Here is a 23,098-nt window from a genome sequence, read left to right as displayed (position 1 = left end):
GCTATGTTGCTCCGGTGAAAGCTTCAATAGTGTTGGGAAATCTCAGTGACAGGATCATGAGCCAGACAATGTGGATAAATTTTCTTTTATGTCGCTCAAAAAATAGTTTGATAACTGTATTAACAGTAGTTCACTGTTTTCACATTGATTAAGATCAAAGGGGTTGCATGATAGCTAAACATATCATTATTAGCGATCAACCTTTTCAAATGATATGTTTTTCCCAGTAATCTTGCTCCTGAGCAAACAAACTAGAAATAATATACTTAGAAAGAGCCTAAATATGCTTAATTATCAAAGAACGCAAGAAGGATAAGATAAGCGAGAACATTAACATTTTTCTTCGTATATTTTCCTCTATTCGCTCCTTTCTCGCGACCCATGACTCGGCCCATCCTAGGCCCAACTAGTTGTTGCTTTTTTTTTTTTTTTTTTTAAATTTTTTTATTTTGCAATTTCCTTTCCGGTTTGGTTGTGGGCTGCGTGTATTCCCTTCACTCACATCTCTTCCTCGCTTTCTTTTTTCTCTTCTTGATCTCGCTCGGTGTTTCGTGTCACCGATTTCCTCGTCTAAAGTCCAAACTTTGCCTACTGCATCGTGTTCTCGAATCCAATCTTTTTTCTTAGATTTGATCCGCCTGCTTTGAATTCCTCCGAGGATGTTTCCGAGATGGGGAAGGGCAGCTTCAAATCTCTCCGCCCTCGCATTGCACAAGAGATTGGTAGCTCCTAAAGAAGCTCTCTTCTTCGAACAAAGCTACTCTAAGGCTGCCGCTGCCGCTGCTGCTGCCGCCACCCCCACGGCCTCGAAGCCGCCGGTTTCGCCCTCGAAGCGCTTCCAAGATAAGCCGGAGGTGTGGTCGCGGATTGGTATTTCTTTTTGGTTCTAGGTTATCTTTTTTCTTCTTTTTCGCGGTAGGATTCGTTCTTGTTTTGAATGATATGTAGTTATGATTGGTTATCTGGCATATGCGTCTCCTTGGTTGCCTGTAGTTTTCCGTTCGAAGATAGGTCTGGTTAACCAACAAGAGAGGACAATGAAAAACTGAAATTTGATGTATAGGGCACCCAAGGAAGAAGAGATAGCTTAAAAATGAGTTAGGTTTGGAAATTTAGGATATTGTGTCAGCAATGGATTACCCCCATGAGTTATGACATATGCTGATACTTAAATGAATACGGTACGTGCCATCCGTGCTGGTTGTCATAAATGGATATGGCCTTGATTAATCTTGTGAACTTTATATGTTTCTTATCAGTGAGTAATGTCCTTATTTGTGACTTGTTTTGTTCTTACAAGGATATTTTGTAAGTCGTTGTATTTGAGCATAAATCTGAAAGTTCTTTCTTTTGCTCCTTTTGGCAGGGCAGACTGAATGCTTTGTTTTGGTCTAAACCCTGTTCATTGGCATTGGCTCCTGGTTCTTCTCTAAGAGTTGAAGAACCGCAGTTTGAGGGCATCCGTCAGATAATTTTTAAGTTAATGTTGTTCTACAGTAAACAGAGCAAATCAATTAGAGGTGCAAATGTAGTCTACCGTCGCGTCATTTCTCAGGTTGACAAGCCTGCTATCTATGATGGTATGCCTTCTTACTGCTCATCAGAAAATATCTAACTCTTGCTTTCGTTAATCCCCCTAATGGAAGTCATTCCTCTAAACCCAAAGTTAACAAACTATTTCTTACACTTTTGCAGTCTTTCAATTGGAGAAAACATTTAAGACAACATTTTCATTGCTTGTTCTCCACATGTGGCTTGTTTTACGTCGCCTGAAGGAAGAAGGAAAGGAAGGAGTTGAATTCGGTCAATACCTCTATGAGATTTACAATCACGATCTTGAGTTGAGAGTTTCCAAGGCTGGGGTTGGTCTTTGTTCCCTCTTTATTACAATACATTCTTTTTGTTAACATTGAAAATAAAGGATGTGGAAACAATTAAGATATATGGACATATTAGTCTTTTTATTATTGCAGCATTCCTGTGATCCTTATTTTATGTGCATTCTGGTTGTCAATCAACTGAAACATGCAGTATATTCATGTCTTCTAACAGATCTCAATTCATGTACCTTTCACTTGTTTTAATCAACTGGAACATGCGGAATATTTATGTCTTCTGCAATAACAACACCATCACAAATCTTTACGTTGGATTTAGCTTTGTTGAAAGTTACAACTCTTAGTTAACCTTCTGTTTTGCGCTGCATGGTCACTGGACTATAAACAACGCAACTGAAGAATTCTTTTAGTTATCTTTCCAAGAACGAATTATATTGTTCAATCTTTTTAAGGGATGCTTCATTTTATTAGTGGATTGTGACCCTGATCTCAACTTTTATTTCTTTTCTAACAGAAACTTTTCTTCTCCATGAAATCTGTGTAGCCATGGTTAGGCTATATGACCAACTGTAAATCAGTAAAACCTCAGTTACCTGTATAATTTGTACAAAATTGTGTCAGTTGATGCTTGAAAGTTCAATAACTCTGTTGTCATTAGATAGACAGATCTTTTGGTAGCATACTGAGCATCTTAAAGAGGAAGATTAGGTTGGAACAATTGACAATATTATAATTGTAGAGATATGCATTATTGCTGGTTGAAGATCGAGTATAGCTGAGACCTTTTAGAGGTTCAATGGTTATCTGTCTCTATTTTAGATTCCTATTCTAAATTTGGCAGTTATGTTAAAGGAGTGAATGCAGCTATATCACATCATCGCGCTGGTGTCTTAACTTTTATGATTTCACAGTCTGAGAGATTATATTTGCTTGCGCTTACTTCTGTCAGTCTGATTTCAGGTCAACTTGCTATTGACAAAGTGGATGAAGGAACTGGAGAAAATATTCTATGGGAATATTATGGCATATGATGCGGCTATGCGTCAAGAAGCACGACATGATGATCTTGTAAATGCAATATGGAGGTAAATTTCTCTTTAATAGTATTTAGTATTTACATAATAGTTATACTGTTACAGCATTTCCTGTACTATTCTTTTCTTCTGTCAATTTGTGATAATCTTACCTAACCGGGGTCTGACTTTCAGGAATGTTTTCTCTGAGGATGGTTCTGAGAGTGCAAATGATACTGCTGCTACTGCAGTCCAGGCATGCTCCTTATCCCTTCCAATCAAATTCCTTTAGATTAGTGTTTCAGTGTTGATTCTGCATCTCTCAAGTTTTGTGTTTTCCCTTCTAAATGGCATTGACTTTGGCTGCTATATGATGGAGCCTTGTATATTTTGTATAGTCCCAAGTCATGCTGAATCCTGCAAGTTTACGTTTCTTCTTAATTTTAATATAGTTCATCGAAACATGCTTCTTTTTTTCCCTCCTTCAGGCCATGGCTAGGTACACTCGCAGAGAATCTACATGCCTTTCTTTGACCGGTTAGCATCATTCCCTTCAAGCTCTATATTATTTTTACTGCTAACTGTAACTTCGGAGGAAGACTTATTTCCTTCTTGGCAATATGATTAACAGAGAAGGAAGCTATACTCTCTGGCAACTTCATTTTTACCTCACTGGCTGCTCAGGCACCAAACCAGGAGAATCCAGCAAAATGAATCCTATGTGCTATCAGGAAGTGGAGAATATCACAAAATGAGGTTTCAACTAAGGTGACTTATCAGATAAAAAAATAATCGCATGAATTTATTTAAGAAAACAAAAGATGCTCATTGCTTTTGATACGTTGGTTGGTACATCCCAAATCATGAGGGAAATTTTATGCAACTAATGTCCAACAGAAGTGGATTGTATGTGTTGCACATTTCACTGTCAACAGGAGTTGTACAGCCATTATATTCTCAACATTGAGATTGACCAGTAAGCTTTTTGGCCACTTTTTGACAGAATATTTCCTTGATTCAGTTGAAATGTTTGACCGCTTATTTCTTAATCAACTTAATAATTATCATCTGTTTGCGTGCTTTCTCTTGCGCTCTTCCTTGTTGAGATGTTGTTATCGAGTGTGCTTGTATTCATGTGCAGTTTCCATTGGGTTCTCGTCGTTTAATGGTGATGTTACCCTCGATTATTTTATGTAGAATTAGTACTAACTAGGACAGAACTGGTCTAATACATCGGGTGCTGTTTGAAATATCAATGATCATGTGGATCATGAACTCTCTAATTTATCTGTGGTTTGCGTTTGTGCACTGATCTAATAAATGATAGGTGCTCAAATTGATACAGTGAGGTTATGGTGATTGGAGTATTACCCACTACAGAGCCGTTGTTGAGGCTTTCATATTCTTGCGTATATACATTATTACATGACTAGTGTAAAACAACCTCTCTGATTTCATTGTAATCTTCAAAGTACACGAAGATATTCTTGTTCTAACATTAATCTAAACATGTTCTCCAACTATAGAATTCCGTGACTTTTGCACTGCAAGCAACGAACAAACTGTCAAGACTGGGCACTTGGAAGACAAAGCTTGTAGTCAATTCATCTATTCGCTAGTAGTTTTTTTTTTCATGAACTATTACACCCAATTTCTTGGAGCCTTGTAAGAACGTGGTTAACATCCGGCCTTGAATCAGGCGAAGGGGAGCAACAAGCCATTGCCAGCTGAAAGAACGTTAACAAACCTTCTTCGTCTCCATGACCAAAGAAGCTTTTACTTCGGCTGGCGAACTCGGAGATTTTCTGCTCGAGAATCAAGTCTTTGAAGGAAGGCGAAGAATGACGATGATGATCTCGAGCCCGCAGCAAATTATGATTTTTCATAATAATCTCGAGAAAAACTACACCCAAATTATAAATATCACTCTGTTTAGTTGCATGCTTCATCTTGATCAGCTCCGGAGGTTTGTAGCCCTGAGCTGCAGAGGCTTCAAGCATTTCTTGCCCTGCGGCCGGACTCAAGATGAGGTGCAGACCGAAGTCCGATAGCCGAGGCTGGAGATCGCCGTCGAGCATAATGTTGTTAGTTTTGAGGTTGCCATGGATGATCGGTTTACGTAGCGCATTGTGAAGGTGATCCAATCCCTTTGCTATACCTAGAGATAGTTTGTGAATAACTTCCCGTTTATAGGATTCAGCAACTCCATCTGTAGAGTTAGTTAGATAAGCAACCAAAACTTAGGTGACCGGAAAGATTATGTTCAGCGATAAGCAACAAACTGACACGAGTTTTTACGTCTTCTTCCGAATCAAAATTAACTTTTGTCTTCTTCTTAATTAAAAATCTATAAATTCGCAAACTTCCAAACAGATCGAAACCCTAGAAAAACAAGGATCACAAGGAAAGCCCACCTCTTTTCAAGAACTGGGCCAGATTCCCTGCGGGATAGAAGGGATGGACGAAGAGCTTCTCCCCCCTGGGCCCCGCGTAGAGAGCCCTTAGCGGAACCAGATTCGGGTGACGGATCGAACCCAAGACGCGAACCGCCGGGATGACGTCAGCGGTCCGGCCAATGCAGGCCGGTCGAACGAACCGGAGCAGCACCGCCGAGCTGGTCCGGTCCAGGGTGGCCCTGTACACCGTCGAATAGCTCGACTTCCCGATCACCTCCCCGGGAGCCTCGAGGACGTCCCCGAGAGTTAGGTCCTCGCCGCCGGAGAACGCGATCAGCTCCTCCGCCTCCGGTGGCAACCCTACACCGCCGCCGCCCTCCAACGACGAGTCGCCGTCCTTCGACGAGATCAAGACTCTCCGAGAATAGCAGTAGTGGAGGAGGTAGAAGAAGAAGAAGGCGAGGAGGAAGAGAGAGGGTAAGATTACTCCGAGAAGGATCTTGAGTAAACGATGCGTCTCCATCTCGCTAATAGCAAGAGACGCAAAATGTTTCCATTTTTTTGCCAGAGATCCGGCCGAGAACCTTACTGTTTGTAGGAAAAAGATGCGATCTTGAGGTAAGAAGAGCGCATTCTTCTGAGAAAGGAGCCGCCTTTGGTATGGATTCAAGAGGTGCAAGAAGCTTCCATGTACTGGAGAAGAAGACTTGGGGGATGAGAGGGAGAGGGCGAAGGAGAGGGAGAGGGGAGTTTCTTTTTTAAAGGAAACAAGGAAGCAAGGAAAAAAAACGAAGACAGGTGGCATTTTCTTATTGGACGATCCGGAGGTTGAGGGAGTTAGTTTAGTTTTGTTTTATTTTTTAATTTTATTATTTAAGAGCTTCGAATCATCTCTCTCTCCTCTATTTAGCTACAGAGCCACTTCACTTAAATCTCATTAAAATTTAGATTAAAAATATACTAAGCTAATATGTCGTAAATTTTCTATAGTCCCGCTCGTAGGAATTTGATAAATGTATTTTAAAAATTCTCAAAAAAAAAAAACCCGTACACAGTGAGTTTTTAGTTCAAATTCTATCACGATTATTTTTTATTTATTTTTTTTGAAAAAACCTATCTTATTATCACTTTTATGAGAAAAGCTCTATTTTTTACTAAAATTATTTGAAAAAAAAACTCTTTAAGTTAGTTAGCTTGAAAAAGAATATTCCGTTTTATTTAAATTAATATTTTTATAATTTCGAAGATACCATCATCATTTTATTATTGTAAAAAGATAGGGGCTTTTTACATAATCTTTTATTTTATTATTTTAAAATTAGCTTGTACAAGAATATTCTGTTTTTTAAACTCACCATCTTATTATTATGTGAGTTTAAATTAACACAGAGGCTTTTTTTTTAAAAAAATATTTTTTATAAAGATAGAATTTATGAGCTTTTTTGCAAATTTCCCAATCTATTAAGACACTCATGCACCCTCCATGAATTATATAATTTAAATTAGCTCTAGATGTAAGATGATCTTAATATTTCTGAGTAACTTTTTCTAAGATTAAAGTAAAACTAAAACAAAAAAATCAATCTTAAAGGTCAATAAATTTGAGATATTTTAATTTAAAAGTTAATAGAAATATTATCTATTACATCTGTTGCCATTATGTTAAAATTAATTCAAAGTGTTTTTACGAGATTAATAGCAAAAAGGCATGAAATGGTAAATATCTTAGGATGTGAACAATGGTAAAACAAAATAGATGGTATTTACAATTAAATTTCTCAAAAGTTTAACTAAATACAGGGATTTTAAGATGGGGGTGAAATTGCAGGACATTGAAGGTGAACCATCATGAGTTCAATAGTAGGCCCAGCTCACATATAATTAATATGCATGGTGGAGAGCTGAATAGATGAGCTGTGGGTGAAGAAAGAGTGTAAAATAAGATAATAAAAGAAATTAATATGATGGCTCACACACTCGCTTAGTGATATTGGCTGTCTTTAAGTAGAATTATGAGGGGGGAGGAGGAATGAATGTTGCTGGTATTAAGTGGAGGTTTAACTAATAGTTGTTTAAGGGCCTACTTGCATTAACTTGTAGTAGGAGAGTGGCACCATTAATGGCAGTGCTTGAATCCTCTCTAAATGTAGACCTGGAGAGGCCAATGCACATCTCAACCACCAAGAAGAATAGGGCCTTTTGATTTGAACCTATATATATATATGTTAGAATTAAAGAGTAGTTTTATTCTTTCAAGATATAGAGAGAGGAAATAAGTTTAATGATGAAGTGAGAGTTTCTGGTCCTCCACGCTTTGGCATAACAATTGTTAGACCATTTCAGCGTTTGCCAGAGTAGCTTGACGTGTTAATCACGTTACACCAAACACATACCAGTGATTAATAATTCCAACTTACTCCACAGTTCCTAATTTGCTCAAAACTTTAAAATCATGGTATAGTACATATGATTATGGAGTAAATAGCAGCTGTCCTTTCTAGTCATACTCCATTACAAGGAAACTAACACCAGTTCCAAGAACAAATAAGAATCCATGTCTTCTTTTCTCTTTTTTTCTACCTCTATTTTTTCTTTTTTTTGTCACAGCTGAACATTGGCTGGCAAAAAAGTGAGGAAAGAAAAGATAAATGATCACAAGCACTCCTACCTCTTCGACTGGCATATTAATTGGTCATTTCACCATTGAGAAAATGGACTTCCCCCACATGCTAATAGAAATAATGAAAAGGAGTGATGAACCCTATATGAACAACCCTCCAGAAACCATACATAAGATATAATCCCGGAATAGGGGAAAGACCTTTGAGCAAACCCCTAACCAGACTATACAAGCTAAAACAAGCATCAAGTATGGTTAAGAGGATGGCGCTATCCAGAAACAGCCTGGGACCGAACAAATTCATTTTAACATTTGTACATATGATGTGTATATACAGGATCATCCGCCAATAATATTTGGTTACTTTGTTGAAGTAACTTTATACTACTTATTGAAGCTGGCTTTAAAGCTTCAAAGGATGATATTGCTGCCATTTTGTTACTCAAAAAGCATTCCGACAGTATGTTTCTTTATTACCTGCCCACCATTTAAAGGAAGCAAGGAGAAGAAAAAGGATCACAGCTCCACCACAACCCCTTGCAGTAAACAGGGGTGACCAGCTTGGAGCTGTTCAACTTCCACAGAGCAACTCTCAGTTCCAAGATTTTCAGGAAGAAGAGTTGCTTTTGAGGCATGACATCGAAGCCAGAAGTAAGAAAGTCTCGCAAAGGCCGCTTGCCCAGCAAATTGCACTCTGTATACAAGGCTCAGCTCTGCCCATATGTTGTTGCCCACATTACTGGATTCAACATCCCCATCATAGCCGTCAAGGTCAGATTTTGATACCACCACATATGTACCGTCATCAAAAGCTACGAGATTTTGAGTAGTCATGAGAACCGGTGATTTCATGACCTGGTTATCCAAGCCGCTACTCCAATTTTTCTTCACTCTAAGATGGTAAAATTCCTGGACAGCCTGCAGATGATTTTAAAAGATTGCAAGACAAAGAATGACAATATCAATAACACAAGAATGATTTTAGAAGATTTTGGCGTAAATCACTTCCCATGCAAGTGTACTAAAGTGGCATGTGAATGAATGACTGCACAACCACCACCTTATTGCTGTTACTGTAGTAGCATTTTCAACTATACACATTAATGAGTTCTATTCTAGGCACATGCATCTATTCCATATGTAAATGTAGTCATAAGTCGTAAAGAACTGTGCAAAGAGGCAATAAATAATTCCAACATATTTGCTTACATATTGTAGGTTACAGAAACTAGTTCATCTTTCTGAGAATCTTTGCAAGCCTGCAGATGCATAGTCCATTAAGAGTATAACGAGTGAGCAATGTGCTCACCAAATACAGTGTCAGAATTCCCTCAGAACTATATAGATGGATTACATGAATACTCCACATAGTTTGCTACTCAAGGAGAAGCTAGATGCTTCACGTACTAGTTACTACATATACTATGCATTAGTCAAGACTTATAAGGACCTATATAACAATTTATTTTGAAAAGCTATAAGAGTCAACAAGTACATAGAGAAAATATATTGCACTGGATGGTAGAACTTGCAGCATCATACTGACTTACCTTCCACTGTGAAGAAGCTAAAAGAACTCTTGGCCTAATCAATCTCACATGTTCATATGCTGCAGCAGGTGTCATTTGCTTATATTGCACCTAAAAGATGAATATTCATTATTAAATGCTTCCGGATTATATAAATAGCTCGTAAAACTTAGTGAGTACTTCTGACCGTTTACGGACCAAGTAACATAGAACAATTGTTGTGCTGCGTCCTCGACCAGCTTTGCAGTGAACATATGTAATTTTCCCACAGGAAGCGTTCCCTTTGCATAGTAAAATTAAACAAAAGAATCTGTAAACCTTCTGTGAAATTTATTAGAACATATAAAAACAACAATTATTAGAACAGGAATTTTAATTGGTGTCTGAAGAATAGCATCGGAACATAAACAAAATAAACAGCAAAAAGGTTCGGTGGACGACCAAGATATGAGATAGTCATGGCTCGCAGTTTCCTTGTATACACTAGCAAAGCAAGAACTACATAAGCTGCAAGTGGATATGAAATGCCTAGAGTCTAAAAGAATCCAAATGACTGTTGCATCATAGAGTAATTTTACTTGTGCATTCAGAAAGTAGTCGGTAAAAATTGTAAACCAGAATATGTTAATAAGCTAAGCTCCACATTTTGTAAGTAACTTATTAAAAATCAGACAAACAAGTATAACCTCATAGAATATTATAAAAGTATGAAAATGCCTCATTGGAGTCAGAGAAGGCAATGCCTACTATGGATGAAGTCTACAGCTCTGCATATATTTCCGAATGATGGTGCAAAAAGGTAATCTCTTGTCGGTATCACCAAGTTTTCAATCCCATGAGCCTATATAATCAAAGAAATAAAATTAATAATATTGGAGAAACCTAAGATTAACTTCAATAAAAATAAAATGAACATTATCTGCCACTCCAAAAATCATCAGACAATAGATAGAACAGAACCGAATAATCAAAAGGTGACAAAATATAAGCTTACAGCTCTAATTTGAACATAGAATGTGATGATAGACTAACCGATAAACAAATATTCTCTAAGATCCTATACATGTATCTAGTACCATTGTACCAATATATGGAAACAATTGTCAAAAATCACACGAGGGATTGATTAGAAAGTTGCATTACTTTAATTAATTTGGACCTTCCAGGAGAAAATGGTTCCAGACTGTAGGTGTTTATAACTTCATGTACCACAAGCCTTTTTATTGAATTACCCTCTTTCTTTGCGCATGTAATCATCTTGTCTTTTAAGTTCTAGTTAGCTAAACACACATATGAAGAGGTGAAACAAAAAACAAGGATAGCCAGGAGTAAATACTCACAAGATATAATGAAGTAGGAACCAGAGTCTCATATGGCTCATTTAATGTGATAACTCCATAAACACCAAGTTCCTTTAAGCGGGGAACGTCACTAGGGAAAGGAACAGCACCTAGCAATAAAAACTGATACAAAATAGTTCAGAGAAATCAGTAAACATTTAGTCTCACAAATATTACTGGTAATCAGAGGAAGTAAAACCACATATCGAGATGATAAAAACTTGGAGTACATAGGAATATATATTGCAATCCTCTAATAAGCAAAGGAACTCCAGGATGAATATAATGTGTTAACACAATAGGAGTAAAAGGTTCCCGTATTACATTTAACAATGACATTTGACAAAGGTAAGAATAAATCTCAGCTATTAATATATACTCTGCAAATCATCAAAATTGTTTAATCTAAATTGCTATCTACATGATCCAATGATGTGTCATCAACTCATCATACTTCAATTCTAACATTAATGTGAAGATAATTGTAGGTGATACTTCAATCCTAGCATTAATGTTAAGACAATTGTAAGCAGTCAGAAAAGACAAGTTAAGTTTCAGGAGGACCAGATCAGATAATAACATCTTACTATAGGGTATCTATATCAATAATGGTTAAAATTAATACATTAACGTTATAAAATGTTAAAGAAATATCAGTGGAAAAAAGAAATAGAAACATTTAAACGGGCAGGTACTCTATTAAGATTACACTGCCGCTCAAATGGAACTCCGCCTGGATCTTATACAAATTTATATATACTAAAAAACCATGCTTCACATTTTGCATCAAAAAAATAAATATATAAAGAGGATTATACAAATTTATATCTACTAAATGGAACTCCACCTGGATCTTATATATACTAAAAACCATCTTTCACATTTTGTGTCAAAAAAATATTATATATATAAAGAGGATTATACAAACCTCATCAACTTCATCCCACCAATGGAATTCGGTCTGGATCTTATTCCGAACAACATTATAAAGGAGCGTCGGGTAGAAGAAAGCCCGAGCGCCAACCCCAACCGCCGCCCTCTTCGCATCCAACAACACAATCTTATTCTCACCTCCTCTTCCTCCCGAATCCCCTTCCGCTAGTTCCTCTATATACATATCCAATCCACACAGAACTCCCCAACCCCGATCAAAATTAACGAAAGAAACACAAGATTAAAGCCAAACCGAGGCAATTCGAGAGAAATTGCAACCTAAAAGGAGAACCCTAGCTTTCCGACCGAGGAAGAAATAGGGGAACAAGAAATCGTAGGATTCCTCCTTCGAAACCTACTCTCTATTGCTCGATTTCGGAAGCAAGAAGCAATCTTTCGATCCCTTTCTCTCGATTACGCCAAGTCGATGCATCGATCTCTCTCGCTCTCCCCTGCGTTGTGTTGAGATCACCAGAAAAGGAAGCGGTCGGTCGATAACAACTCCTCGCCCGAAGGAATCAAATAGGTGAGCGATCGGGTGGGCTCTCCGCTGCTCCTCCCGTACGGGGAACAGTGAACGAATAATGACGTGGCGGATAAGTCCACAACTCCGCCGGTTATATTCTGCCACGTCGTCTGTGAATGCCGTTTGCTGTCTAAAGTTAAACAGCGCGAGTCGCTCATAGGAATTAGTGTACGCCGTCGGATACGGGGCGACCGCCACGTGGGCGATAGAAAGGACCCTCACGTGTTTGTTGAGTTGGATCTAAGGAAAGCATCTATAATTTTGGGCTCTTAATGGGCTTAATATTTAAGCCCAATTAATGTTGGATAATGATAATAATTATGCTACAATAATGTGAACATCAAAATAGATCGAAGACTTCAATTATGCCTTCTCTGATTGCTCGTAGATTATCTTCAGTAATAATTTCAACTCTGCTACAATTATATGGGCAATAAAGGAAAGACATCAGGCCAAAGAAATGTGACAATGTAGTTAATTTAATTTAATATAATCAAATTATAAATGGGTTAATTTGTCCGGCACCATAAATTTGATAAATATATATGAATTCGAATACCTCATGTAACCTAGTAATCGGTTTATAATTTGTTTTAATTCATTTATTAAATAGACGGTGTTCATACTTAATATTCTAATCTAATTTAATAAATAGATGGTAGTCTTCAAACTAGTTTAAACTTAATACGATCCAATTGCCACTTGTAGTGCTAGCTGCAGTTTATAAATCATTGCCATCAATAAGTTGATGCTAATAATTAAGTCGAAATAAGACGAACTTAATATGACTTTTTGCCACTAATTCTGATCACAATGACACAAAGCATCATACAAGCTTTACTAGTTGTAAAACTAGTTGGAATTTCTGACACTGCGATGAGCAGTATATCTCTTGATTGACTCGATCCTTTGAAGCCTAATCTGCTCTCTAAACTTGGCTATGAACTCATCGGCCTTCTTGTCCACTTCATTCTCATCTACACTCACTGTTGCTGTGGAGCTTGAGACATACGATTGCTCGGCGGCGACATCGCAATCATTGGTATTCGAATCATCTGAGGCAATAACCAGACCGTTCGTTATCTCAGAGCGATGAGATATATACCCAAGTGATTCTTTAGAAGCGTTCTTAACTACATCATCCAGCATTTGTCTCTTTACTTCCTTTCCTTTAACTGTGAGTTCATCTTTGAAGCTCTTTGTGGTCGCCTCCTTATTGGAGATTGTGGAATGCCCATGACTGAGGAGTGGAGGTGGAGGTGGAGGTGGTGGAGGTGGAGGTGGCGAAGACTTGTACGAGCTCTTCTTCTTCTTCTCCTTCTTCACCGAATGCTCGCTTCTCTTGTGGAAAGATGGGATCTTGGAAGGATTCGCATCAAATGTTTCCCCCCTTGATCTCCATGGAATAGGCGATGGAAGAACGCCACTCTCCTCTGCTTCGTCTCTCGATCTCAAGCTCCGGACTGGCAGGAGCAGGGGATTAGTAGCCTCGTGGCCTCCACCGCTACTACCATTTGCGACCACAACCGCAGGCTTGTTAGGGTAGTACAGAGAGCTCCAAGATTGGATCTTGGCCTCGTCGAGAATCCTTTGACATGGGCTGTAAACTTCATCCTCCTCGAAAACCAACGCGCCATGGAGGATTTGGGAGGCGCAAGATTGTGGGCGATCGCGTGTCTTTTCCATCTCGCAATCGACAACCGGGTCGGCATTCTTCCGGCTGAAAACGCCGTAAGATACCGCGAGTCCGACGAAGAGGAGACGGAAAAGCTCCCAGCTTTCCCGGAAGATGGTTTGGTTCACAAAGTCGGGAGCTTGGGAAGATAGGTGAGGGAGGAGGAAGACGAAGACCGCGAAGTACATGGATTTGTAGAGGAGATTGGAGAGGAATGGTGGTTTAATGGGTTGGATAGTAGAGTTCGTCTCCGCCATTAGAATGGAGAGTGAGTTGAGAAGCTCTTCATCTTCTCTCCTCCTCCTTAAGTAAACTAAAGAATTAGTTATTTGGATAATTAAAAGAGAACAACGTAAGAGATCAAGAAGGTTGTAGGAGGATAAACGTGGCTGGGATTCTCCTTTTGGAATGCATACGCTAGCTTGAGGTGGAAGGAAGTGGGACTGAGGTGGATACTTTTTTTTAGTTATAGCTCTTATCAGCTTATGTTCTTTGATAGGAACATCATATGTCTTATTAGATTCTCACGCCGTTTTTTTTATATGTAACAAAATGAATAAAAAGTTTTAGGTGTTCATTTGAATCTATGCTCTCCTTTTTGTAGGTAAAGTGGGTTCCCATCTCCTAAGTTGCAAAAATATACGCGAGAATATCTCTTTCTTTCTCTCATGGTCATGATGATGTCTATTAAGGCTTTATTTGTTTTGGTACAAAGTGAGAATCTTGGATAGAGAGCAGAATAAGAAATGTGTAGAAGTAGAACTAACAGTGCGGTTGTGAGCGGTAATTCTAAAAAAGTGAGGGGTTGATTTGGATATAAAAAAAACAGGATTCTTTTTTTTTTTTTGTTGATAAAAGAGCTCTATTCAGCTATTAAGAATTCCTGGATGAACAGTTGTCCATCTGAACCAGGATGTACAACTCATGTGGCATAGGGTCCCCCTCACGGAGAGTTCCGATCTAGGTCGCACCCAAGCCTTTACGGGCTGTCCAATCCATGACCTTGTTTTTTAATGCGCTTACATGGGTAATGGAATACGCTCCCACCTTGGCTAATACAGCCTTACACTCCCACACAATACCCTGGATTTGCCACGGGCAAGGCCTCTCTCCCCTCAAAACCTTCACTAACTGTTCCGAGTCCGACTCCACCTGTGCAGTCTGCTCTCTGCTTAGTAGGTTAAGCCCCATTAGCATCGCCCATGCCTCCGCGTGGAGTGGAGACACCGCTGGTATAGGTTCCCACCGGACCTGCACCACTCCTCCGTTGTGGTCTCGCATGATAGCTCCGGCTCCGGCCTGGCTCGCTCCTGAGTGGAATGCTCCATCCGTGTTCACCTTCACCCAACCGCTCGGAGGCCGGCACCAGCCGCCTACCTGCAGTGTCCTCTTTGGTTGATCACCGCTCCTGGGTGGATTATATTCCTCGGTCAAGTGTTGAGCTCTTTTAGCCACCAGGCACGCTGCCTCCCTCGTCTCTCCATATACTATGCGGTTCCGTTGTTTCCAGATGCCCCAGCACGTGGTTGCTATCAGTTCCCGTGTTCCGGCGAGGCCTCCGTTCCTGCATCTCCCCCACTCCGCTGTGATCCATTCTGGTCCGATGAAGCTCCCCATCTTCTTTAGTTCTGGCTGCAACTGACCCAATATGGTCCATACCTCTCTGCTGTACCTACACCCATAGAACAGATGCTCTATCGTTTCTGAGAACAGCCCACATAGGCTACACTTATCGTCTCCTCCGATCCGTAAAGCATGCAGTCTCTCTTTGGTCGGTAATCTACCCCTCAGTAGCTTCCAGCAGAACAGCCTCACTCGTGGAGCCACCTTTATCTTCCACAACTCCCCCCAACCGCTCCAGTTATCGTCTTCAATAGGCCGTAGGACTCGATATATTGCAGCCGCCGTGGGGGTCCCCATGGGATGAGGCCACCAGATCCATGTGTCCTTTGATCCTTCCTTCCCTAGTGAAATGGATGCCATCTCGACTGCCAGCTCCACCCCTACTTCATCAACCATGTTTTGGCCGTTGCCCGCTCTCCTCTTCAGAAGCTCCGCCACTGTCAGTTCCGGTCTTAGGAACTCTGGTTTGATTGTTCGCGGTTGCCACCTCCACGGCACGGCGGAGGTCCACGGATCGTCAGCTACACTCGAGCCCGTCCCGTCTCCTATTAGCTTTCGGCACCCCATTTTGATGGCCTCTGCTGTTGCAGTTATGCCTCTCCAGATCCACGACGCATCCTTCCACTTCCTATGCTCCCACGGATGCAGACCACCGTATTTCCCATCCATGATTCTTATCCATAGCGCATCGTCACCATTTAGGATGCGAAAAACCTGCTTGCCAAGCAGACTGCTCCTTGTTTCCTTAAGTCTCCTCACACCTAGGCCACCCTTCTTCTTCGGCTGTGTCACCATTTCCCAGCTTACCAAGTGAAGACCTTTACGTTCTCCTCTACCCCACAGAAAGGCTCTCGCTACCTTGTTGATCTTCTCCAGTACCGTATCTGGTATCCAGGTGCAACTCATCCAATAGTTAGGGATAGACATCAAGGCACTTCTGAGTAGGGTTAGCCGACCCGCAAAGGAGAGGCTGTTACGTTTCCATCCTGCCAATTTCTTCGTCAGACGCTCCACCAGCCAGCTATGATCCTGAACGCTGACTCTCCTCCCTGCTATAGGAACACCAAGGTACCTAAACGGCATTTTGGCCCTCGGTAGACCCAGCAAACTGCGGATGTTGTCCGCTTCCCTGGCCTCCATCCACTCCGGCAGGAACAGCTCCGACTTCGCAACATTCACCTTTTGGTTAGTTATACTAGAGTAGACCTGAAGGCACTCCTGAATGACACTAACATTCTGAGCTGAAGCTTCCACCGTGACTAATAAATCGTCCGCGTACAGTAGGTGCGACAGGTGCACATCTCCAACTCGATAGCCCTGCAGAAGCCCTCGCGCCATGCGATCCTTCAGCAAGCTAGATAGAACCTGAGACACGAGTAGGAATAGATAAGGGGAGAGCGGGTCCCCCTGTCTCAACCCACGGTGGGGCGTTATCCACCTTGACGGTGATCCATTCACAAGGATTGCATATCTCGGGGACTTGATACATGCACTGATCCAACTGCACCACTTGGCCGAAAAACCCATTGCTTCCATCACCCCCAACACTGCCTTCCAACTAACTCGATCGTATGCCTTTTCCATGTCCAATTTTAGCATCATCAACGGTGTCATGTGCCTTCCACTGACCATAGTATGAGCCACCTCCTGTGCCGCCAGAATATTATCGTAGATATTCCGGCCTTTGATGAAGGCCGCCTGCTCTGTATCCACCAGCTGCGGGAGGAGCCCCCGTAGCCTTCCGACCAGCACTTTGGCAATGATTTTATACGCCACGTTGCATAGGGAAATCGGCCGGAACTCTCGCGCCGTAGCCGGTTTTTCCACCTTCGGTATCAGGGTGATGTAAGTATTCCCCCACTGGCGGGGGAGTCCTTCATGCTGGAAGAAGTGTTTAACTACGTTGCACAGCTTGTTCCCAACCTCCTGCCAGTATAATGTGTATACTTCCACCGGTATCCCATCAGGGCCCGGCGCCTTGCCGGTAGGCATACTTCGAAGGGCTTCCAAGATCTCGTCGTTGTCCACCGGTTTCAGCAGTTTGATACTGTCTTCCACTGAGACGCCCGGTAGGTCCAGTCCCGCCGGTAATGTCCAGGCATCATCATGGGTTGGTCCCCATAGTTCCTCGTAGTGTTCGAGAAAGCTCTTCTCTATCTCCTCCTGCCCTTGGACCCATAAACCTGCCTCCGACTTTAATCTTTGTATTCTGTTCCTTCTTCCCCGCATCGTCGCCGTAAGGTGGAAGAAATGAGTGTTTCTATCTCCCTCTTGCACCCATCGCAGACGCGACCGTTGAAGCCACTTTAGATTTAGTTGTCTGCTTAAGGCTGCCTTCCTGTTGTAGCAGCTTCTCAGCCTGGTGCTTCCCTCATCATCCAGGGTGCCAGCAGCATCCAGCTCTTCTAGCTCCTTCAACTCGGCCTTCACGGATTGCAGCTGAGTCTCCAGGTGACCTATCTGCGATCTGCTCCACCCTTTCAGCTGTCGTCGCAAGTTCGCCAATTTATGCGTGAACCCATGCATGGGATTCCCATGCACGTCTTCTCGCCAGACTTCCTTCATGATGCGCCTACAACTGTCGTATTCCGTCCAGTACATTTCAAATCTAAAAGGCCTCCTTCTACTTTCCACCACCTTCGGGACCATGACAAGCAAGGGTGCATGATCCGACGCTGATCTATCCAGGTGTACCACGCGGCTCCGCGGATACCTTCGCACCCACTCGGTGTTCGCCAGCGCTCGGTCTAATCTGACCCAGATTCTCCTGTTCCCCTTCTGGTTGTTACACCAGGTGAACGGAACTCCTTCGAAGCCCAAGTCGCATACTCCCGCCTCCTCTACGAACTTAGCGAAAGCAGATGACTTCGGCCCAAGCGTCACCCGAGCATAACTTTTTTTCTCCTCCGTTGAGAGTATCGCATTGAAGTCGCCAGCAACTACCCACGGCAAACCGAGAGAACCTAAACCCAATAGTTCCTCCCACAGCTGGATCTGCTGCTCTAGCCGGTTGCTTGCATAGACTGCAATCACCAGCCATGTTTCGCCATCCACCGAGGAGACCACCATGTGTGCCGCATACCTCGACACCGCCACTACGTCCACATAACCAACTGCAGTCTTCCACATCATTATCAACCCTCCTGATACACCTTCAGCTGGCACCGAGAAGGAAGACCAGTTCCTTCCCATTATCCGCGCCACCATTTTTGCTTTTGCCCAGTCTGTATGGGTTTCCAGTAGACATATAAAATCCACCTTATGTTCTCTGTTTAGATCACGACATCTGTCCAGTACATCCTTTTTCAAGGCTCCTCGACAGTTCCAAAATATTGCTCTAAACATAAGACACAATATAGGGTTACTCCAGTCTGCCACGCTTTGTGGCGGATCCTTCCTGGCCCCTTCTGGCCTTCTCTCGCGCTTCATCAGGCTGTGCATTGCCATCTGAGCTGTTTGGAATGCAGACCAAGGCCCATTGGTTTTCGCTTTGCCCTTCCAGATCCATAGGCTCATGCCCATTGTCCGGTGGTTTCGTCAGCGCCTCCTTGAGCTTCCTGACCGCCGAGCAGTGTCCTTCGGACGGTCCCCTCTTCTCCTCAGGTGGCCTCGATCCGGTAGTCGCGATACCATCGGTGTAGATATCTGCTGGGTATTTTGGTGCTTTGGTTCCACGTTGCTCTATCTTTGTTGTCGTGAAGGGTGATCTACGGCCGCGATCGTCACCTGTCCCGAGCTTGATTACTATCCCATTGATGTTGACAGACTCCCGGTCCTGCGTCACTTCCGTCCTTCTGCAGTCCAGCTCCACTAATCCGTCCCGCTCAAGTGGGGTAGCCTTGGCCTTCTCATGACACGTCTTCCTTCCATCTTGTATTGACTTCCCTTTGTCCTCCTTCCTTTGTTTCAACCCGCCAGTTAAAGGTGAGTCATCGCTTTTCGTTTCCACCACCTTAACCGTCTTCGTGTTACTCTCCTGATTCTCCCCGCTATGCGTGGCTTCAGAGATCTTTCCTTTCCCTTTGGCTGGCGTTCCCTTATCCTTATGGAAACTCGAGCTCTCCCTCTGTTGGTCAGTTTCCTTGACTTGTCTATTAGTCCTAGGAAGCGTCTTGGTCTGGTCTGCCAGGTTCTCCTTCCCATTGCACCTTTTGCCTGGTATTTCCGTACTCCTTCCATTTTGATGCAAGTTCACCTTACTCGCTTCTGGCCTCTCTTTCCTAGCCCATGTCTTCACTCCTTCAGCCTTCACCTCTCTCATCTGCTCCATCGGAGTCCGCGCTGCCGTGTTCTGCACCATCTGCGATTGCACCACCTTCCGTCTCCGCCTCCTCATCGTGCACCACGGACCATAGGTCGTATCCTGTTCCGTCATCGGATATTGCATGGTCTCCGTTTCAGTTCCGGTCTGTTCACACTTCTCTTGCTCTGTTCCTTGCTTCCTCGCTTCTTCCTTCCTGTGTTCACATCCTGCTGCCCGGTGCCCTATCCTGCCACAGAGGTAGCAGAATACCGGTATATTCTCATAGACCACTCGGAGGTCCACCTGGTCTTCCTTCGGTCCAAGCCACACTGCCTTCTTTAGTGGTTTCTGGAGATCAATCTCCACACACACCCTTGCAAACCTGCTCCTCGTGTGGTCCAGTGTTGTCTCGTCCACCCTCAGTGGCTTCCCGAAGTACCCAGCCACCGGAACCAACGCTTCTAGTTCTCAGTACTCCTGTGGCAGATTATGAAGTTGGATCCATACCGGGGCAGATGTAAACGCTTCTGCTGTAGGCCTGAAGTTGTTCCTCCACGGAATGAGGCTAAGTACTCTTCCTTGTATAGTCCACGGCCCTTTTGTGAGTACGTGCACCATATCCTCCTCCTTCTCGAACCGGAACAAATAATACCCTCCAGACATGTCCGAGGCAGCGAACTTGTCTATTCCGTTCCAAAGTCTGATCAGTGTGCGCTTGAGCATTTCTAAAGGAATACTCCTCCCTAAGAACCTTCCGAACAGCGTGAGCTTCCACCGGTTCCTGCACTTCACCAGTACTTCTGGGTCTATAATAATACAGTCTTCAGTTTGTTCTCTTAACTTCTCCAGAATCTCCTCCGGGATGCGGCCATTGGTGCCGTTGGCCCTCTTCCCTTCCTTTGTAACCGATGCCCACGACCTATTTATGTCTTCTCGTTCCTTCCCCTTTCCGTTACAGTCTTCTCTTGGCTCGCTACTTCCCCCACCAGCATCAGCCGGTGGGGAAGGTCCCTCCATTCCCCGAGTGTCCGCGCCGATATCGCCACTCCGTCGCAGGTCGCAGGTGCTCACGGAGACTAGTTTTCCACTTCACAGTGTATGTCCGTGTCCTTTTAAAAAAAAAAAAAAAAAAAAAAAAAAAAAAAAAAAAAAAAAAAAAAACAGGATTCGAATAGAGATAACTTAAATAAATAATAAGAAAAAGGAAACCCGAAAAGGAGTCCCTATCGGATCCTTATGCTATCTGATTCAGCTCCTAAGACCTAGTCTTTATCGTTAATTTCCTAACCCTATTCCTCCCAGCCATCGGTAAGCGCTCTACATTTTCTTTTTCTCCTCAATCACCTTCTCTTCTGCGCTTTTCTATTTACTTTCTATTTGCATTGTTCGGGATTTTACGTTGGGATTGTATGCTTCCCATTTTGTGGGTTTTGTTGCAAATTTCTTCCTTATCTAGTAATTATTTTGCTCTATTTGATTATATGCGATGAATGCAGTATTTTTATAATGCACTCAAGCTTTTTGTTTCTTGTTCTCTTCGGGAATTTACTTTCGTTCGTGTTTGTCGTTGTGTCGAACATGTACGACGCAACAGGTCCCACTGATCCATTTCCCATATCGGAGTCTAATGAGAAGTTGATTACTGGCATTGCTTGTCAGCTAAACTTAGAGGTAAAGATTGTGATGTTAAATTACGTCGGCAAACACTTTATGTAATCACGACCCGTTTGCTCTTATTGTTTCAGATTGTTAGTTTAGGCATTAGATACTATGACAAGAATTTCTACAATGCTGGTGATTTTGCTATATAAGGAATTACTAGGAGAATTCAATAGTATCTGAGGGCGACTACGACTAATCATGGTGATGAGGGCCGCTCAAAGGCTCGTCAAAGTAAAAATCCTTGACGGAATTCTTGGTCAATCATCTGCGGAGTCTGAGAATTTGAACTAGCGACTTCCAAATTCAATGAATCTTGGGTATTCAAGTTTGAACGCAGAGGATGATTTCAATGAGATAGAGAGGTTAGAGGTTGTTAGAAGTGAACATCAAAACTTATCCTTTTTAAGGCATGATGAGGAATTTTTTCATGGGTTCCTTCATAAGTCCGTCTGAGTGAATCAAGACAAGTACTCCTAAGACTAGATATATCAGGGTTTACTGACTTCGCGAATGACTAGGCAAACCGCTGAAGAAAAAAAAAACAGTATTGTGAGCCGATATAAATAGCTCCGTATTAGCGAATTTCCTCCGGCAGCACTTGAAACCGCTTTCATGTATCTTGGTTGTTGATGGAGAAGAAAAGGCGCCTTAAAACAAAGATTCTATTACCTATCCAAAAGCGTTCGAATCCAATGAAGAGCTTCTCATCGAAGACTTGGTCTCTCCATCAAAGTTCTTGAGTAAGGCCCAAGTCAATGAATGATAAGTAGTCGAAGATCTGGAATTAAAATCTCAGACCTGGGCTGGATGATGCAATTGCTGCTGCAAGAGATGATTTAGACCAGTACAGGGAGATATATCCTAGTTAGATAGATAGTTGAATGAGATATGCAAACAGAGGGGCCAACAAGGGCACTACTAGTTGGTTAGTGAATTTTGGACATTATCATAGTACTTTAGTTTATGTTGACATCTCAGCTGCTCTATATCTTAATTCTCAAGAGCAGTTTTGTAAGAAATTTGGATTGCCTGAGTAACACTCTCTACTTTTTAATGGTAAAGGATTGGACGTCGTTTGACACTCTGTATCAGAATGTGAAGCACTTCTTTTCTTGAGTACTTCCCTTCATCAGATTCCAAGTAAAATATTTGAGTCTTCCTTTTTTTCTCTATGAATTGGTCGATCCTCTCCTTGATATTGGAGCATTTCGAACTCTTCAAAGGGAAACATTGATTTGCTTGCAAAAGTAGCATCATAATAGTGGCACAAAATGCAAAAATACCAACATATTTTTTTTTCTTTTTCTTGGAGAAAGATAAAGAAAAGACAACTACTTCACACATTATGGTATTATAATGTACTCTTATGAAGTCAATTTGGTGCCTTTTGCAAATGGTATAGGTCTTCAGATTTGCATTACTTAAAGCTCCAGATCATAATCTTTCCAACATTCACATTAAATCTGATTTCTCCTCTCATTAATACTTTGTATTGGCTAAATATTTTTTTTTCTGTTTATAAAGGCTGATCAATACTTTGATTAGTTAGCCAACTTGAAAAATCTCATGTGGGCCTCTTCTATGTCTTTTGACTTTGCTTTATTAGAAATATATTTTATTATTATTATTAGAAATATCTGGATACCCAAAGTATTTTTGAGCTCTTTTTTAAGGTAATTTAAGTGATTTTTTTTTAACCT

General features: G+C 41.9%; 4 protein-coding genes across 4 annotated transcripts; 1 reads left to right on the top strand and 3 right to left on the bottom strand.

The window, feature by feature from the left end:
• Positions 1-463: 463 nt before the first annotated feature.
• On the top strand, positions 464-3,920 carry LOC140793480 (uncharacterized). Its single transcript, XM_073144976.1, has 7 exons — positions 464-854; positions 1,367-1,580; positions 1,696-1,862; positions 2,799-2,923; positions 3,047-3,107; positions 3,340-3,388; positions 3,483-3,920. The coding sequence occupies exons 1-7, from the start codon at positions 660-662 to the stop codon at positions 3,563-3,565; spliced, it is 894 nt and encodes a 297-aa protein (XP_073001077.1). The 5' UTR covers positions 464-659; the 3' UTR covers positions 3,566-3,920.
• A 281-nt stretch (positions 3,921-4,201) lies between these two features.
• Positions 4,202-5,971, bottom strand: LOC140793271 (putative kinase-like protein TMKL1). Its single transcript, XM_073144652.1, has 2 exons — positions 5,266-5,971; positions 4,202-5,060 (listed from the first exon to the last, which is right to left on the bottom strand). Exons 1-2 carry the CDS (start codon positions 5,768-5,770, stop codon positions 4,483-4,485), a joined length of 1,083 nt encoding a protein of 360 aa, XP_073000753.1. The 5' UTR covers positions 5,771-5,971; the 3' UTR covers positions 4,202-4,482.
• A 1,979-nt stretch (positions 5,972-7,950) lies between these two features.
• On the bottom strand, positions 7,951-12,241 carry LOC140793647 (phosphatidylglycerophosphate phosphatase PTPMT2). The gene is made up of 6 exons (XM_073145265.1): positions 11,665-12,241; positions 10,737-10,859; positions 10,144-10,237; positions 9,595-9,677; positions 9,418-9,507; positions 7,951-8,785 (listed from the first exon to the last, which is right to left on the bottom strand). Exons 1-6 carry the CDS (start codon positions 11,851-11,853, stop codon positions 8,384-8,386), a joined length of 981 nt encoding a protein of 326 aa, XP_073001366.1. The 5' UTR covers positions 11,854-12,241; the 3' UTR covers positions 7,951-8,383.
• Positions 12,242-12,964: 723 nt separating this feature from the next.
• LOC140793966 (uncharacterized) lies at positions 12,965-14,218 on the bottom strand. Its single transcript, XM_073145765.1, has one exon. It carries the CDS (start codon positions 14,125-14,127, stop codon positions 13,048-13,050), a length of 1,080 nt encoding a protein of 359 aa, XP_073001866.1. The 5' UTR covers positions 14,128-14,218; the 3' UTR covers positions 12,965-13,047.
• Between the last annotated feature and the right edge of the window lie 8,880 nt (positions 14,219-23,098).

The sequence above is a fragment of the Typha latifolia genome, chromosome 8, assembly GCF_019914945.1.
Source record: "Typha latifolia isolate L0001 chromosome 8, TyphaL0001v2, whole genome shotgun sequence".
Lineage (NCBI taxonomy): Eukaryota > Viridiplantae > Streptophyta > Magnoliopsida > Poales > Typhaceae > Typha > Typha latifolia.
The sequence above is the reverse complement of the archived record's forward strand: the minus strand, read 5'-3'. Positions and strand labels throughout refer to the sequence as shown.

Bases quoted from the DNA above. Each gene is read 5' to 3' on its own strand.
- LOC140793480 (XM_073144976.1), top strand. From the start codon at position 660: ATGTTTCCGAGATGGGGAAGGGCAGCTTCAAATCTCTCCGCCCTCGCA. The intron at 1,581-1,695 runs GTATGCCTTCTT...ACACTTTTGCAG, and splicing joins CAAGCCTGCTATCTATGATG to TCTTTCAATTGGAGAAAACA. The intron at 1,863-2,798 runs GTTGGTCTTTGT...GTCTGATTTCAG, and splicing joins TGAGAGTTTCCAAGGCTGGG to GTCAACTTGCTATTGACAAA.
- LOC140793966 (XM_073145765.1), bottom strand. From the start codon at position 14,127: ATGGCGGAGACGAACTCTACTATCCAACCCATTAAACCACCATTCCTC.
- LOC140793647 (XM_073145265.1), bottom strand. From the start codon at position 11,853: ATGTATATAGAGGAACTAGCGGAAGGGGATTCGGGAGGAAGAGGAGGT. The intron at 10,860-11,664 runs GTTTGTATAATC...ATTTTGTATCAG, and splicing joins GGTGGGATGAAGTTGATGAG to TTTTTATTGCTAGGTGCTGT. The intron at 8,786-9,417 runs GTAAGTCAGTAT...AATCATCTGCAG, and splicing joins TAGCTTCTTCACAGTGGAAG to GCTGTCCAGGAATTTTACCA.
- LOC140793271 (XM_073144652.1), bottom strand. From the start codon at position 5,770: ATGGAGACGCATCGTTTACTCAAGATCCTTCTCGGAGTAATCTTACCC. The intron at 5,061-5,265 runs GTGGGCTTTCCT...CTAACTCTACAG, and splicing joins GGCCCAGTTCTTGAAAAGAG to ATGGAGTTGCTGAATCCTAT.